General features: G+C 42.4%; 1 protein-coding gene across 3 annotated transcripts in view; it reads left to right on the top strand.

The window, feature by feature from the left end:
- The window catches only part of SLIT3 (slit guidance ligand 3), a 525,031-nt gene that overhangs the window by 458,722 nt on the left and 50,720 nt on the right, over positions 1-15,589 (top strand). For all 3 annotated transcript variants that reach the window (XM_064161620.1, XM_064161622.1, XM_064161621.1), the window contains exons 28-29: positions 3,712-3,809; positions 12,562-12,701. In XM_064161620.1, coding sequence (XP_064017690.1) covers positions 3,712-3,809; positions 12,562-12,701 — 238 coding nt within the window. The remainder of the gene's footprint in view (positions 1-3,711; positions 3,810-12,561; positions 12,702-15,589) is intronic.

Raw genomic sequence — 15,589 nt, 5'->3', positions numbered from 1 at the left:
CAGAATTAAAATCTTGACCTCCTGAGCTACTTCAGATGTGAAAAAGCAGCTGGACTCTGGACATGTCTGTCTTCTGATTAGTTGCAGAAATGTTATGTTTCAAAGTGTAATCCTTTCTACTCTCTAGAAAATGAATGAAATGATAGAAAACCGTTTGGGAACTGCTGCTTTCCTATCAGACCAGAGAAGAATTTATTGCAGCTTAAAAAAAGCTGTAGAAATAAAATATTGCACACAGAGGGACCTTCATTCTCTTTCTGTGAATTGTTGAGGCAGTCATATCTTCTTGCCTGTCCTTGAAACAAAGTCTGCAGCTCTTTTTCTGATTCAGATGCCATTAGAAGGCTCTTTAGTCTTGAAGCAAATATACAATATTCTCCTTTGTAACAATAGTTATTTCCAGGGAATGCAATTCAACGACTTTTTCCCAGCTCACAGATAAATTAATTTTAGTGATGCTTGACAGCAATTCCATTTTTCAGTAAGAATGGTCTTACTGTAAATTGAGACTAGAGAATTGCATTATTCATTTGAAAGATGTTTCTAGAATGTCTTTCAGCTCTTCTGGGTAGGGACAAACTGATACAGAAATAAAATGGCCTTGCTTTGCTGTAGATTTATTAGTACCTGTATTTTCCACAGCCTCTCTCCTTCAGAATTCTTCAGGTTTCATACTCTTCTGTGTTAGAGAAATTGCACTTGTTTTGTGTGCTCTCAGTGTGCTATTGATAAAGTCAACACAGGGAAGATAATCTTCAGAGAAGGATTAAGTGCTTTTTGCCCATTTATTGCAATGAGTAAACTGAGTCAGGCAGACTCCCACTTTCCTAAAGACACATTGCAGCTTAGTGATGTAATTAGGTCTGATTTGGCAGTACATGCTAATAAGTTTCTATGGTGCTCAAGGCCCAAGAAGCCAATAATTCAGCCACCTTCAGTACAGAAAGGAGATGAGTCTCAGCCATGAGAAATTTCATTTGCTAATGAGAGAGACTGGCAATGCCTTCCTCATATTTTAATGTCTTTATTAAATTTTTACAAGAACTTTCAACATAATCTCAGTAATTGCAGCAGAAGCCATGGGACCATCTCACACAATATTCAGCTGTGTCACAGACCTTCAGAAACAGAGATGCTGTGGTTTCTGCATCTTCCTCTGCTTAGCTGCAAAGGCTTTGATACTTTAGTGATACGGGGATGAAGACTTCAGTATGAAACAAGTAACTGGCGTTAGTGAAGTATCTGTGAGACTGTGTATTCTTTGGGGATGTGGGGAAAGTATCTGTGATCAAATATTAAAAATGGCATCTTCCAGCTTCCCTAGATCTTGGCGATAAGCACACAGGACTCAGGACACAGATGGGCAAAGCACGGGCAAAGCTGTGCCGAAGGGTGGCAACAGATTAGTCTTGATGCTGCATGGCTCGTGTCCGTGAAGTGCTGTGGACCACATGGTGCCAAAATAAAACCTGCATGAGCTTCCCTCAGTGCTTTCCCAGTTCTTCCCTGAGACATCTCTGGGCTTGGGATTTCAAATGGAGAAGAACAGGCTGTTTGGCAAAGGCACTAGAGATGAAGCAGAAACCCTCTCTGCCAGGTCTTGGGTGAGGTCTTCTCATGCTGCCTGCACTGCTGTGCTGAGGGAGTGAACTCACAGAGAGGCAGCAGGTTGGACAGGTCTTGCTGTCGTTCTTTGGAAATGTTTCTCTTCTGATTTGACCAAGGCAAAGCATGTCCCTGTTTTCTTTGTATTTGCACAAATGTTGTATTCATCCTGAGGCAAGCAAGTCACCGTCAGCTATCTGCTAAATGCAGCACTGGGCTTCTTAATTCTACTGCAGAAGTGTATCCTGAGAGAAAAACAGTCTCAAAGCTAGGTAGAAAAATAACTAGGGGTGCTCCTATGTGCAGTATGTGACTGCAGCAAGAAGATGCTTCATTCTGACACTAGGGCCATCACAAAAAAAAAAACAAACAAAAGAAAACCTGTTGAAATTATTTGAGCTTCTCCTGCTCCAGTACATCTCAACGTGTGTGTAAGGTCTGAAAAGGGTTGCAAATTCATTGGAGAAAGGAATGACTTCTGATGAGTGTCATCAGCAAGGGAAGTTGGCAGTGGCAGAGTGGTGTTCCGTGCTAGTGCATGGAAGTTAGAGCTGTTACAGAGCAATGTCACAAGCTGGCACCTGCCCTCTTTGTCTAGAAACTCACAGTCACCATTGTTATTCCTCTGAAGTACAATGTAAATAATGGGTTTTAAACTAAGGCAAAAAAAAAACCAGCAACCTTGACTGAATTAATCTATCTCCTGAGATGTTTTTCTCATCTTGATTGCAGTCGTGTATCAGCTTTCTAGTAGATGAGCTGGCAGAGGGCCACTGCTAATAGGATCTTTGGTAGAAAGGATAGAATGATCTCCTGAACTTCTTGTGATTGCACAGATCCCCTGAGTATTGATGCTTTCAGGTGTCTTTAGTCCACCCTACTGCGTAACCGAAAAGCAAGACCAAACTCTTTGGTGCATTTGCCAGATTTACAAATAGCTTCTTCCCATCAGCAGACTGTAGTGATCAGAGAAATACATCTGTGCCTTGAAGAGCCAATAAATAGTTGGTAGCAGCACAGGTTGTTCAAGCTAGTGAAATCCAGTAGGAACTGATGTGTATTTTAGGGCAGTCTTGAAGGGAAACCAATGCAAAGACAGTATCTCAGGATTCAGTGTGTTCTGTACAGGAATTCAAGCTCAGCTCCCAAGATAAAAGTTATTTTTCTGGTTTAGGCTTTGCTGACAGACGATAATGAGCATGGTGTGGTGTTGTGGTGTGTAACTGCAGGTCTTGTGCTGGCTGTGTGTGGCCTTCTGCTTACCTTTGGCCATGAGTAATTATTTTTGTCATAACTAATATTGGAGATTAAATTGTTTAGAGTAATGATGAAACCAGCTGTCTCCTTTAGGCAAATGAAAGAGTTAACTAAAACCTTGAAACTGAAGTGACACCAAGATATCAGTGCCATTGGTCAGAGCCCTGCTCACGTAAGTGAGGAATATGTCTGACCATCAGGAAAGGACTTTTGAATCATAGACTGGCTTACATTGGAAGGGACTTAGAGATCATCTGCTCCAACCTCCCCACTACAGACAGGGATGCATCTCAACTATACTTGGCTGCTCAAGGCCTCATCCAACCAGGCTTTGAACACCCCCAGGGAGGAGGCATCCACAGCTTCCCTGGGCAGCCTGTTCCAGAGTCCTACCCCTTTCATACTGAAGAACTTCTTCCTAAGATGCAGTCTAAATCTACTTGCCCTCAGCTTCATCCATTCCCTTGTTCTGTCTCTGGACACCCTTATGAAAAGTCCCTGTCTAGCCTTCTTTAGAAATCCCTCAAGGTATTAGAAGGCAGCTGTAAGGTCCCCCCAGAATCTTCTCTTCTCTAGACTGAACAACCCCAGCTCTCTCAGCCTATCCTCATAGCAGAGGATGATCCAGCCCTGGGATCATCTTTGTGCTCCTCCTCCAGGCTTGCTCCAAAAGCTCTGTGTCCTTCTTATGATGAGGACACCAGAACTGGACAGTTTAGGTGATGTGATGAGTTTGCCAGCCTCAGACCTCCTGCAAATGATGCCACACACAGGTTGATGGAGCAGGAGACATTGATGCAGATGGCCTGAGTCTTACTAACTTTGTTTCCTTTGAATTTTCCTCAACAGGGTCGAGACTGCAGTGTGCCCATTAATTCTTGTGTTCAAAATCCATGTCAGAATGGAGGGACCTGCCACCTCACCGAGGCAAATAAAGATGGATTCAGGTAGTAATACAAAGTTCATTTTAAGTGAAATGATAAAATCAAGTATGTTTCTACTATGCATTAATGAGCTATAACAGCTACTTTATAAAGCTGGTGCATGTGACGCTTTTGACTTGCTGTAGGAAAGAATTTGGTTTCTTTGCTGTGACATTTTTTCCTCTAAAACAGGCCTCCTTGTTTCTCATAATGAAATATACTCATAAGAGCTATTTCAAGCAGTGCATGATCTGCATTGTTATCAATGTGCTAATTTACCTTGAGCCATTTCAAATTCACATATACCCCCTTTTCTGTATCTGTAAAGTAAGCATCTGTTGTGTCACAACCAGTTTCAAAATGTTTCCATCTTGTAGACAAACAGACTTTAAAGAAAGACTTCAAAAACATAGAGAGATTGTCACATCTTGAGCATTGTGTCTGCTAAAGGTAGCCTTTACAGCTGGGCATTACAGGTTTCATGTTCCCACATAAGGAATAGAATCATAGAATCAACCAGGTTGGAAGAGACCTCCAAGATCATCCAGTCCAACCTATCATCCAGCCCTATCCAGTCAACCAGACCATGGCACTAAGTGCCTCATTCAGCCTTTTCTTGAACACCTTCAGGGACAGTGACTCCACCACCTCCCTGGGCAGCCCATTCCAATGCCAATCACTCTCTCTGTCAAGAACTTCCTCCTAACATCCAGCCTATACTTCCCCTCGCACAACTTGAGACTGTGTCCCCTTGTTCTGTTGCTGGTTGTCTGGGAGAAGAGACCAATCCCCACCTGGCTACAACCTCCCTTCAGGTAGTTGTAGACAGCAATGAGGTCACCCCTGAGCCTCCTCTTCTCCAGGCTAAACAACCCCAGCTCCCTCAGCCTCTCCTCATAGGGTTTGTGTTCCAGGCCCTTCACCAGCCTTGTTGCCCTTCTCTGGACACATTCCCAAGAGAAGTCTAGGTGTTTTCATGAGGTAACTGGGAAATTTGTGCTGCTACAGGTACTGCTTTACAGCTAAGAAAAGACGAGTTTGAGTCTCTGGCCATTGGTTGTCGTTAATGCTATTAGAAAATGGCACAAAGTTACACCAGGGAAGGTTTAGGTTGGATGTCAAGAAAAAAAATCTATACCAAAAAGGTTATCAAAGACTGGAATAGGCTGCCCAGGGGAGTGGGCTGTCTCAAGGGTATGGTGTAGTAGTGACCCTGGTAGATGATTTTAAAGGTTTTGTCCACCATAGTGATTCTGTGATCCCTTTGTAGAAAGAAGTTGTCGATGTGTTCACAGATTTGATCTTCAGTATTTAGTCTATTTTTTTACACAAAATATGTCCAAAAGTACCCCATGCTGTTGTTTGAATTGCATGTATGAAAGCCTCACTTCTAAAAGCTTCTTACACATTACCAAGGCTGCTGCTTGGTCTACTCCTATATATAGCTTCCTACCAGTAACAGCTGGAGGGAGACACAGCACTGCAAGGTTTATAAATGGTGTAAGCAGGGAGTCAAACCAGTACATTTCTTTAGTTTGATTCCAGTTTGGTTTCAGCTGTGATTAAGACTGTTCCAACTGAAGTTAACTGTTTGTTAACCAAGTCAGCAAACTCACATCATTTTATGTAAAGCAGAACTGTTATGGTAGCTAATGGTGGTTTGTTTGTTTTAATATGGCACACTTAAAAGTCTGTGTGAGATTGGTATTTGATATTTTTGTTGTTTTGCCACCTGTGCATTTATCCAGGATGATTATGAAAGTTCAGACTAATAGAAAAAAATGGGAGGGCTTGGAAAAAATAGAGGAAAATCTTTTTTGAAGAAGAACCCTAGAAAGAGCCAGAAAGCACTGAGATAAAATTCCATTTAAAAGTGCAGTAGCCATCATTTCTTCCTGAAAGGATTCTCAACCACTGGAACAGGCTCCCCAGGGAAGGAGTTGAATCCCCATCCCTGGAGGTGTTTCAGAGAGGCAGAGATGTGCTTCTGAGAGACATGGTTGGGGCTGGAGACAGCCCCAACTCCCTCCTGTGAGAAGAGACTGAGGAAGTTGGGGCTGTTCAGTCTGGAGAGGAGAAGGCTCCAAGGTGACCTAATTGTGGCCTTTCAGTATATTAAGGGGGCCTACAAGAAAGTTGGGGAGGGACTTTTTAGGCTGTCAGGTAGTGATAGGACTTGAGGGAATGGAACAAATTCAGACTGGATGTTAGGAAGAAGTTCTTCAGCATGAGGGCAGTGAGAGCCTGGAACTGGTTGTCCAGGGAAGTGGTGGAAGCCTCATCTCCAGGGGTGTTTAAGGCCAGGCTGGATGAGGCTCTGGACAGCCTGCACTAGTGTGAGGTGTCCCTGTCCGTGGCAGGGGGGTTGGAATTAGATGACCCTAGTGATCCCTTCCAACCCTGACTGTATGACTCTATAGTTTAGCAGCAGCCACGATAGAGTTAGAGAATGGTTGGGCTCAGTGATCTTAGAGGTCTTTTCTGCCCAAAACAATTCTGTGATTATCTCTGAAGAAAGAAATCCAATAGGAGCACACACACACCCCACCCCCACCCCAAAAAAAAAGGTCAGAAAATAGGATTTTTTTTTCAAAACAGAAAGAGATAGGTAAAAGTTCAGGTGATTGACAGAACTTAGGTGCAGTGAGGGGTTAGCACCCCCACTTCTTATTCTCCTCCCAAGGGTGGGATGCCTTTCATATTTCCAGAAAAGCATTGTGGCTTCATTTTGCCTTGACAAAACCCTCAAGTGGGAATCAGGCACAGAAGAGCTTCCTTTTTGCCCTGGGGGTGGGATGAACAGAGAAGCAGAAATTGGGAGAAATCCACCAAAGCTTCCCTCTGTCTCTGTGCCTGCCCACCCTCAATAATTCCTCCCTAGAGAAATGGATCCAGCACATGCTGGACACAGGAGGACACTGCTGATACTGCAGTGGAGAAGCAGAGGTTGATGGGGATGAAAGGATTGTCAGGCTCTGTTACAGATAACAACCTGAGGCTTTCCAAGGTGGGAAGACAAAAATAAAACACATGGCCACCTCGCCATGGCAACAGTTCAGAGCTCATCTTGACCACCGGTAGGAATGCTCTGAGCAGAGCAGAAGAGGGCATCTACTGGGTGGAGATGCGTCTGTAGGTTCACAACGATGCATGGTGATGGGAGAGGATGAAGAGGCTCTGCAGATCACAGCACATGCAGGTCATGCTGCTTGACAGGCCACCCCAGGTTTTGGTGAAACCACTGCTCTGATATGACAATACCTGTTCTTGATTCAGGGTTTAGCAGGCCTTGCAATGTTCAGAGTTTAAGTTCAGCTTCTGCTTAGATCTGGGTGTCTTCAGTTGAGATTCCCTTCTGGTCACCCTCATGCATCTTTTTGCAGCTTGTGCTAAAGCAGAATTGTACCATATTAGAATATCTGCTTTCTGTCACTCAGAGCTCATTTCTCAAAAATCTAGCTGCTACTAAAACTCTGCCAGTAAAACATTTTATGTTAGCCATTATACTGGAATGGAAGACTTCAGCTTGTATTTTAGATCAGCTCTTGCTTTAGCATTTTTGGTTTGTTCTCTTGTAGAAAGTTAAAAGCTTCAAATGACCTGAAATGAAAGCCACTCCTGACTTTTTCTCTTGTGAAGAATTTTACAATTTCAGAGGCTTTGCTTCAGTTCCAAATGAGTGCCATTTTTGAGATTCATTATAAAACTGCAGGGGTGGTTTTGTTGCTTAACAGCATTTGAGTGTTTTTAAGGGTGGTTTCTCCTTTTATAGTTATTTATATAGTTTCAGTTGGTCTAATAAAAGACATATAAAGCCATATCTCGTCAAAATCTTGCTTCATAAAACTGAATGTTCAGCTTATGCATAGCTCTGTTTTCACTCCATGTATTTAATTCAGTCAGTCCATGGCCCCAGCTGCCCTGGAAAAGAGGAGAGCGTAGCTTCAGCGTGTCATAGGGAAATGTGGTGTGAGGATAGTACAGTCAGTGGCAGGGAAGGTGAAGCATTTTGAGATCAAATTGGGTTGGTTGGTTGAATTGGAATTTTTGGTGGGAAGTCACCTTTCCAGTGGATGGCAGCAGTCAAGAGTTATGTGCATATAAATCATGTTCATCAAGATGGGGAAACGTTGCCTTAGATTATATGCTGTGAGGAAGCGGATGTCAAAAACATTTTCATGAGAGGCCTCCTTGGATTTTTCTGTTGTGTGGCCTGTAAAAGAAATTATATCTTCTGTATATTCCCTTCCCCAGGGAAATATATTCATACACAAGCTCTGCTGCCAAACTTGTCAAATCTTTACTCTTGTAAAAAGGAAACTTAAGCCAAAGCTCTCTCCCTATGAAATGCCAAGCAGTTTAACTCTCAAGTTTCTGTAGCCTTAGACAAGAAAATTACCTTTTAAATAATGCTAAGGTGGTGATGTTCCCCAGGCAAAGACAGGAAATTCGTAGTTATGACTGAGATTCCAGCCTGACTCGCCTGCTGTGCCTGGTACCCACAAGGGTTTACAGCAGCAGGGGATTGAGATGCCCAGATTTGTTGTAATCGCAGGTCCTGGTGGGCAGCTGAAGGGCAAAGTTTCGGCTGAAGTTCTTCAGCCCTTCTTGGCATCTTTTATTCTTGCACTTTTTCAGTTCTGAGTCATTTTCACTACTTTTTTTTTTTTTTTCCAGGTAGGGACAATTTCTGTATTAAAGAATAGTTAGTGACATTGTGTGGCTCAGTGGATTAGAAACTTGAGGTTCTTCCTCCTCTCGAATCTCATCCAATCTCATCTATGTCTTCTTTCACAAAAACTTGCCCAAAAAGGTGCTTATTGAGATTGATGAAAAAAGGATGATCAATCAGACATGTCCTGGTCATTTAGCACACCTACAAGTGAGACTTTGACAAAGGAGGCAGAGCTGTCAGCTCTGCTTCAGTTAGCTGCAGGCAACCAGCTGATCTTCGATAACCTATAGTGCTGGGAAACAAAGTCTCTGGATTATTTTAACTTTGCTCCACATAAACCCCCCTCCATTTCCCAGAGCATTTGTTAGCATTTTCCACAAACCTTAAATTCCCTCATAAATGTGAAATTCTGCAACTGATTAACTCCCTAGTGTTAATTCTGCCTAGTTGAAGGAAAAACATTGCACTTCCAGATTTACAGGCTGCTCCACTGGGATGTAGATGTGGAAAGCTCTTTTACCATGAAACTATAATATTCTTGCAAGAATTTACTATCTCTGTTTAAAATTTGATTTCTTTTTTGAAACATGATACATTGTATGCATGGCTGTTTTAATAAACACATGCTAAACTGCCCTGATGAGGCTGTATCAGGAATATTGTGTCCAGTTCTGGGCCCCTCACTTCAAGGAGAACCTCAGGGAACTGCTTCAAAGAGGCCAGCACAGAGCCACAAAGACAGTGAAGGGATTGGAACATCTCCCTTTTGAGCAAAGGCTAAGGGAGCTGGGGCTCTTTAGCGTGGAGGAGACTGAGGAGTGACCTCATTCATGTTTATAAAGATGTGAATGGCAGCGTCAGAAGGACAGAGCCAGGCTCTGCTCAGTGATGTCCAATGACAAGACAAGGGGCAATGGGCACAAGCTGGAGCAGAGCAGCTTCCACGTGAACAGAGGGAAAAACTTTTTCACTGCATGAGGGTGCCAGAGCCCTGCAACTGTGTGCCCAGAGAGTTTGTGGAGTCTCCTTAGAGATTCACCTGTGTGAGTTCCTGTGTAACCTGCTCTAAGTGATCCTGCCCTGGCAGGGAGATTGGACTGGATGATCTTTTGAGGTCCCTTCCAACCCCTAAGATTCTGTGATTCAATAAACCATTTAGTTGGAGTTTAGGAAAAGAAAAAACAATCTGCATCTAGTAAATTCACAAAATTGTCAGTATACTTCAGCTCCTGGCATATATTGTCATATACTGACATTAAATATTGTCCTTGAGGTGTGATAGTGGGGGGTTATTTGGTTCTTTATTTTTATGAAATCACAACGCTGAAAGAAAATCCCTGAGTTGGAAGAACAAGGAATTTGGACTTTTGTGTAATCACAGTGTCGTAGAAAATAGTTCTTTCTGGCATGTCTCCATGGTTTGTGAGGTCCAGATGAAATACTGTCTCACACCACTTTGCTGTTTAGTCAGTACAAAGTTTTCAGCGTTGTCTCTGGAATTAATTTTCTCTCTCGGTCAGCTGGAACCCAAGTTTGATGACCTTCCAGTCACTCTGCAAACTTCATTTTTCTTCTAAACTTTTTTTTTTCTGGGAAAATACACACAAACAGTCCCAAACTACAACTCTTTCAACATATGGTTCAGTCCAGGTCCCAAATTGCATGTTTTATCTTTTAATTTCAGTCCTCATATTTGGCACATGTGAATGCAAATCAAAATAACGAATCATACGTAAGCAATAATGTAAAGACTCCCTGTAATACACAGGGATTAGTAGCCAAATGTCATCAATTATGCTGACATTTCCTTCAGTGTGGAATGTGCCCTAATACTGAGCAATTGTACGTTAACAATCCCATATGTATTGTTACTAATGGTAAGTCTTCTGAGTTGAGCCATTACTGTGATAGTATTTAATAATGTCAGTTTTAATTGCACACATCCAAGCTGTCCCAGTCCTTTTGTGGAAGGAAAATGGTGTTATATTCCCATAAAAATAGCCATCACAAAGCCACTCTTGTTGCATTTCTTTAAATGGAGAGAAAAAAATGGGGCTCTCAAACTGAGACCTTGGATGCCAAGTTGCAGCCTAGAGCGTATTTTTATGGCAGAGTTATAAACCTCTGAAAATGGGGTTTTGTAATCGAAAAGAGAGACGTGATGAATGTATCACTGTGTTTAATTAGATGTCTTTAACCCCCTCCCTGACACTCGCATTGCCACAAAAGATGGTGTGCCCGCTCTTCTCTCTTATCTGCTTCCTGTGATCCTCTGGAACATTGCAGGGTCAGCAAGAGGACATATTTTATTAGCAATAATGAGCTTGAGACAGGAAAAGAAAATATTTCTTATTGATTTATTGTGCCCTAAATTGGATTTATTTGAGCAGTTTGGTTTTGGTTATTCATGGTGAAGGTTTCCTAACTCCCATGACCTGTGAATGGTCCCTGCAGAACTGAATGAAGATCACTTTTAGCATGTGACTTATATGCCTGCTCTGTGCCCGTCCAGAAGATCTTAGTGTTATGGTGGCTCAAGACATATTCCCTACTCTTTTTAATTTCTCTTTGTTATTCCCTTAGTTTCTGAGGTTGCACATGTGATGAAGAATCTAACCTTATCCTCAGGGTCCAACTTAGGACCTAGTGAATATGGATGGAGAGCTCTGCCATCCCTCCCTTAGGGGCCCCCACTCTCTGATCAGTCCATGACATGCAGGAGGAAGAGAAGCAAGTGTAGTGCAGAGAGTAACCACTCCCAAAATGCTGCAATTTCCTTCACAGGTTTTGAGACCTTTTATTTCTCCAAGGCATTCCCACCCCAACCCCATGACACCTACATAAAGCAGGATAACCCCCTCTAAGTCCATTTTGTCCATCTGAGCCAAAACTAAGTACCCTGCAGCTATCGCTACATTGGAAATTGCTTCTTTCAGAAAGCAGTGGATGGCAATTAGTACGACTGCTCTGGAGCTTTCTGGTTTTCATCCTCATCAATCAGTAGTGCTTTACATTGGTTCAGTTCCTTTTCTGCCACCAGACCTCGCATGGGAAAGGAAATGAACAGCTGAGTGACCGTGTAGTTTGGACTGAGGCTCAAAACAACCCTTCCACACACACTTAGCTCTGACTAGTGAACAGCAATACTAGCACTACAGGTATCTTTTCTGGCTTCTTGAAAGCCACCGAAATGACTGCAGCACTTAACACATGTTTTTGGACTGTTTTAGGAAACTGTGGCCTCCACCTTCTTGTCACTTTATAACTACTCTAAAATATAAAGGTTCTCTTAGCAACCATAACTTTAGAGCTAGAGAGGAAATGGAAGTTGAAAAAATTAAAGTAATTCTTCCACTGCTTAATTTCTTATACTCTATATAAGGATCATGCATCACAGTCATGAGAGATAAAATACTTTGTCCAATTATTCTTGAGGAGTGTCCACAACCTCAAAAGAACCATTACTGGCCCTGCCATTATTTGTTTGTGTTTTAGTTGAATTATCTAGGCATCATCAGCTCTTCTGCAAAGAAATGTCAGAGAAGCTGCAGAAGTATTGCAACCTTACTGCACTTGTAAAAGCAATCATTCCCAAACGTTTCTTGTTTGGACAAGTGACAAAGTGGTAATGAGAAGAAAATGTTCATGTCTATAAAGTCAATTCAAGCTGTTGTTCTTTAAAGAGAGGGAGCTCTCTGAAAGCTGCCAGGCTGCCCTGTGATTGTGTAGTCCTCAGTGGGCAAGTGCCCATGCACTCACAAATGGCTGACAAAGAAGCCAAGGACTGGAATATTGTGATGAGTGCATACCATCCTGCCCTGGAGTTGCTTGCTTCGGTTCAGGGCTAGGGTTATCAACAAAGCAAGCAAAAGGAAGCATGACAGAGGTTGTCTCCTGCTGATGCTTTTATGTCTCATGTAAATAATTACATGACCTCATGAACCACCAAACACATAGGGTTAAAGTGCTCTGTGCTCCACAGTGCAGTGAATTTGGTTTCAGCAACGCTCTTTTCTATGCTTTAATTTCAGTTTTATACCTCAAACCTCCTGCTTCTTCACATCTATGCTAACTTTATTTTTTTTTCTCCTTTCTCCAAAGCTGTTCTTGTCTCCTTGGGTTTGAGGGGGAGAGGTGTGAAATAAATGCAGACGACTGTGAAGATAATGACTGTGAGAATAACTCTACATGTGTGGATGGGATCAACAACTACGTCTGTCTCTGCCCTCCTAACTACACAGGTAAGAAAGGGCTGCAAGCAAACAAAACCAGGAATCCATGAAGACTTCCTTCAGTGCTTGAAGGGAAGAGTCCAAATGGATGCTTACTTTGCCTATGAGTGTATATTTAACCAAGTCCCATTTTAAAGCAGTCTGGATGGCTTACTGGAAAGACGTTAGTTCCACCAGTGCTGCAGTACACCTGCCCACAGGCATGACCACTTTTCTTAGTCAAAATGCTGGTGTCATATTGTAGAATGCATTAAAAATAGTGAGGTTTAAGGTGACAGAGAAATCTGTCTGTAATTCTGCACAGACATTCTCTAAATGTGTTTCAGACATATTCCCAGTACTGAGCTGAGTCTGATATACATCTGTTCTGAATCTTGGAAAATAAAAATAGTAGGAAAATAGCTTTTGGGGTATGGCTTTCACCTGAGATCTCAGAGGTTTGCATTTATTACAGAATCAGAGAATGTTGGGGGCTGGAAGGGACCTCAAAAGATCATCTAGTCCAACTCTCCTGTCATTATTAAATAGAATGAGCCTGACAATGTGCTCTTTAAATTCAGTGTCTCCATTTCACAAGTGGAGAAGCAAAGGCTGAGTAAGAAACCATAGGCTCAGTTGTAGTCTTCAGTGTGCACCCATGGCAGTTAGCCCAGCTCAGCAGATGTGCAGTCACCTGCTAAGTCCATAGTGACAGAAGTTGGTAACTGAATTACAAATGGCATTAGTATCTCCAGCGCCCATCCTGCATTTCAGATGAATTCCTTCTGCAAGTGCAGAAACTCTCTTAACTGGAATCTAAAAATGCTCTTTCTCAAGTTGTTACTGGAGCATACTATTGACTCATTCAAGCTGTGTTAGCATGGCCTTCCTGGCTCAGCATGGAGTGGTAAGGAAACACCTGCAATAGCTCCTACTTCTGTCCTTTGAAATGGGTTTATTACCTTCTAAGCATGGGGAAGTAATGAAGGGCTTCTTGTACACTGGAATATATTACATGTCAGGGGATTTAATGAGGATCAAGCTTGAATGGCTGAGTAAGGCAGGAGGAAAGCCTCTAGAATTTCCAAACTCTTAAAATACTTTTGTGGCTGATACAAAGGAGGCCCATGTAAATCTTTAGCTCAGAAAAAAGCCCTATGATTTTAATGTATATTTATTGCAGTTCTAAAATGATCTTTCTGCCAAACACGGAAAAACTGCAGCTTAGCAGAGGAAAGAGTTTCTGCTTATAGGACGTTGAGCCCATTGTGCTTACTTGTGCACTATTTATGGGAGCTGTTCTTGGGTGGTTTCAAACACAACTCTATACAAGGAGGCAGAGTCTTTACATTTACAAGAGGAAATATATTTGCCCAGCCAAGAAAGAAAACACATCTAGCAAGGAGCTGAACTCAGTATATATGCAAATGTCTGTTCCTTTCCACAGGCATATTGCAGACTTTTGGGTTTGTATCACACAAAAAAATATAGGAAGGAACTACATTGAGATTTCTTCTCAAATGACAGTCTGGTTAGGGGCCAGAGAATTCACATGATACTTCAGAATCAGTTTTGAAGTATTTTAAGTCAACTTCCAGCTGTTTGCCTCTTTTTTTTATTCCTTTTCCCTGACCATTGTCTGTGCTGTACTCTTGGTTATGAGCAGGGCTTATCAAATAGTAGGCTACAGTCCTGCAGTGTGAGTACACACAAGTGTACACTGCGCACAGTGAGCAATTGCTGTGACTGTGCAGGCAGTAGCTGCCACTGCAGTTGCAAAGTTGCAACAAACAGAACTTTTAAGAAGAGCAGGAATACTTTTGGAAAATACAATACGAATCGTAAGCAGAAAAGACTGCAGGAGTAGAGGTGCTGCTTAAATTAGTCACAGAATGTTAGGGCTTGAAAAGGGCCTTGAACGTTCATCGAGTCCAACCCCCTGCCAGAGAAGGATCACCTAGAGTAGGTCACACTGGAATTCATAGATGTGGGGCTTGAATGTCTTCAGAGAAGAAGACTCCACAAACCTCTGTGGGCAGCCTGTTCCAGGGCTGTATCACCCTCACCATAAAGAAGTGTCTCTATGTGTTGAGGTGGAACCTTCTGTGCTCCAGCTTGCACCCATTGCCCCTTGGGCTGTCACTGGACATCCCAGAACACCACTGACCTTCTTGGCCACAAGGCCACATTACTGCCTCATGAAATCTGAAGGGTTAGAGTAGTTCATATTGTTATTTTTGAAAAGGAGGAGTTTAGTGAGCTGTGGTAAGCAGATTGTCTTAACCTGCTTTTGTTGGGGGATAGTTCCTCAAACCTGGATCAGGAAGGACTCACTGCAGTGCAGCTGCCCAGACTGAAATATTCCTCAGAGGTACACCTGGCTCTCAGCAGAAAAAGCAGAGACCATAAAATGGATGGAGGAATTGAAGTCATCGGCCAAACAAAAATAACAGACAAGCCAAGCAAATCTGAGCCATGGTTTTGAGGGTCCTCTAAGAGTTGAATCCAAACACAAGGAACTTGATGTCATCTGAAACTGATCCATTGAATGAACAGCAAAGGAAATGCCATGGAAGCCCATAGGCAAGTCATGAAGAAGCAGGCAGAGTCACCTCGTTTGGTTTGGGCTTTGTTTGTGGGATTTTGTTGGGGGTTATGTTGTTGTTGCTTTTTCACAGACACTTCTTATGGAGAACAGAAATTTCTCATAAGAAAGAAATTGGCTGGGCTTTGCAGCTGAACAAATCCAGACTATACATTTTCACTAGTATAGATATCCAAGAGTTGTTGGTTCCAGACACAAAGTAGACTTCTCAGCAGATGCTGCAGTTGAAACACAAGTTAGTTCAAGAGAATCTGTGTCACAGTGGAAGTGGGACTAAATGATTCTGTACTGATAATCTGTGGTGTTCTGAGTA

This window comes from Pogoniulus pusillus, chromosome 22 (genome assembly GCF_015220805.1).
Source record: "Pogoniulus pusillus isolate bPogPus1 chromosome 22, bPogPus1.pri, whole genome shotgun sequence".
Classification (NCBI taxonomy): domain Eukaryota; kingdom Metazoa; phylum Chordata; class Aves; order Piciformes; family Lybiidae; genus Pogoniulus; species Pogoniulus pusillus.
The sequence above is the reverse complement of the archived record's forward strand: the minus strand, read 5'-3'. Positions and strand labels throughout refer to the sequence as shown.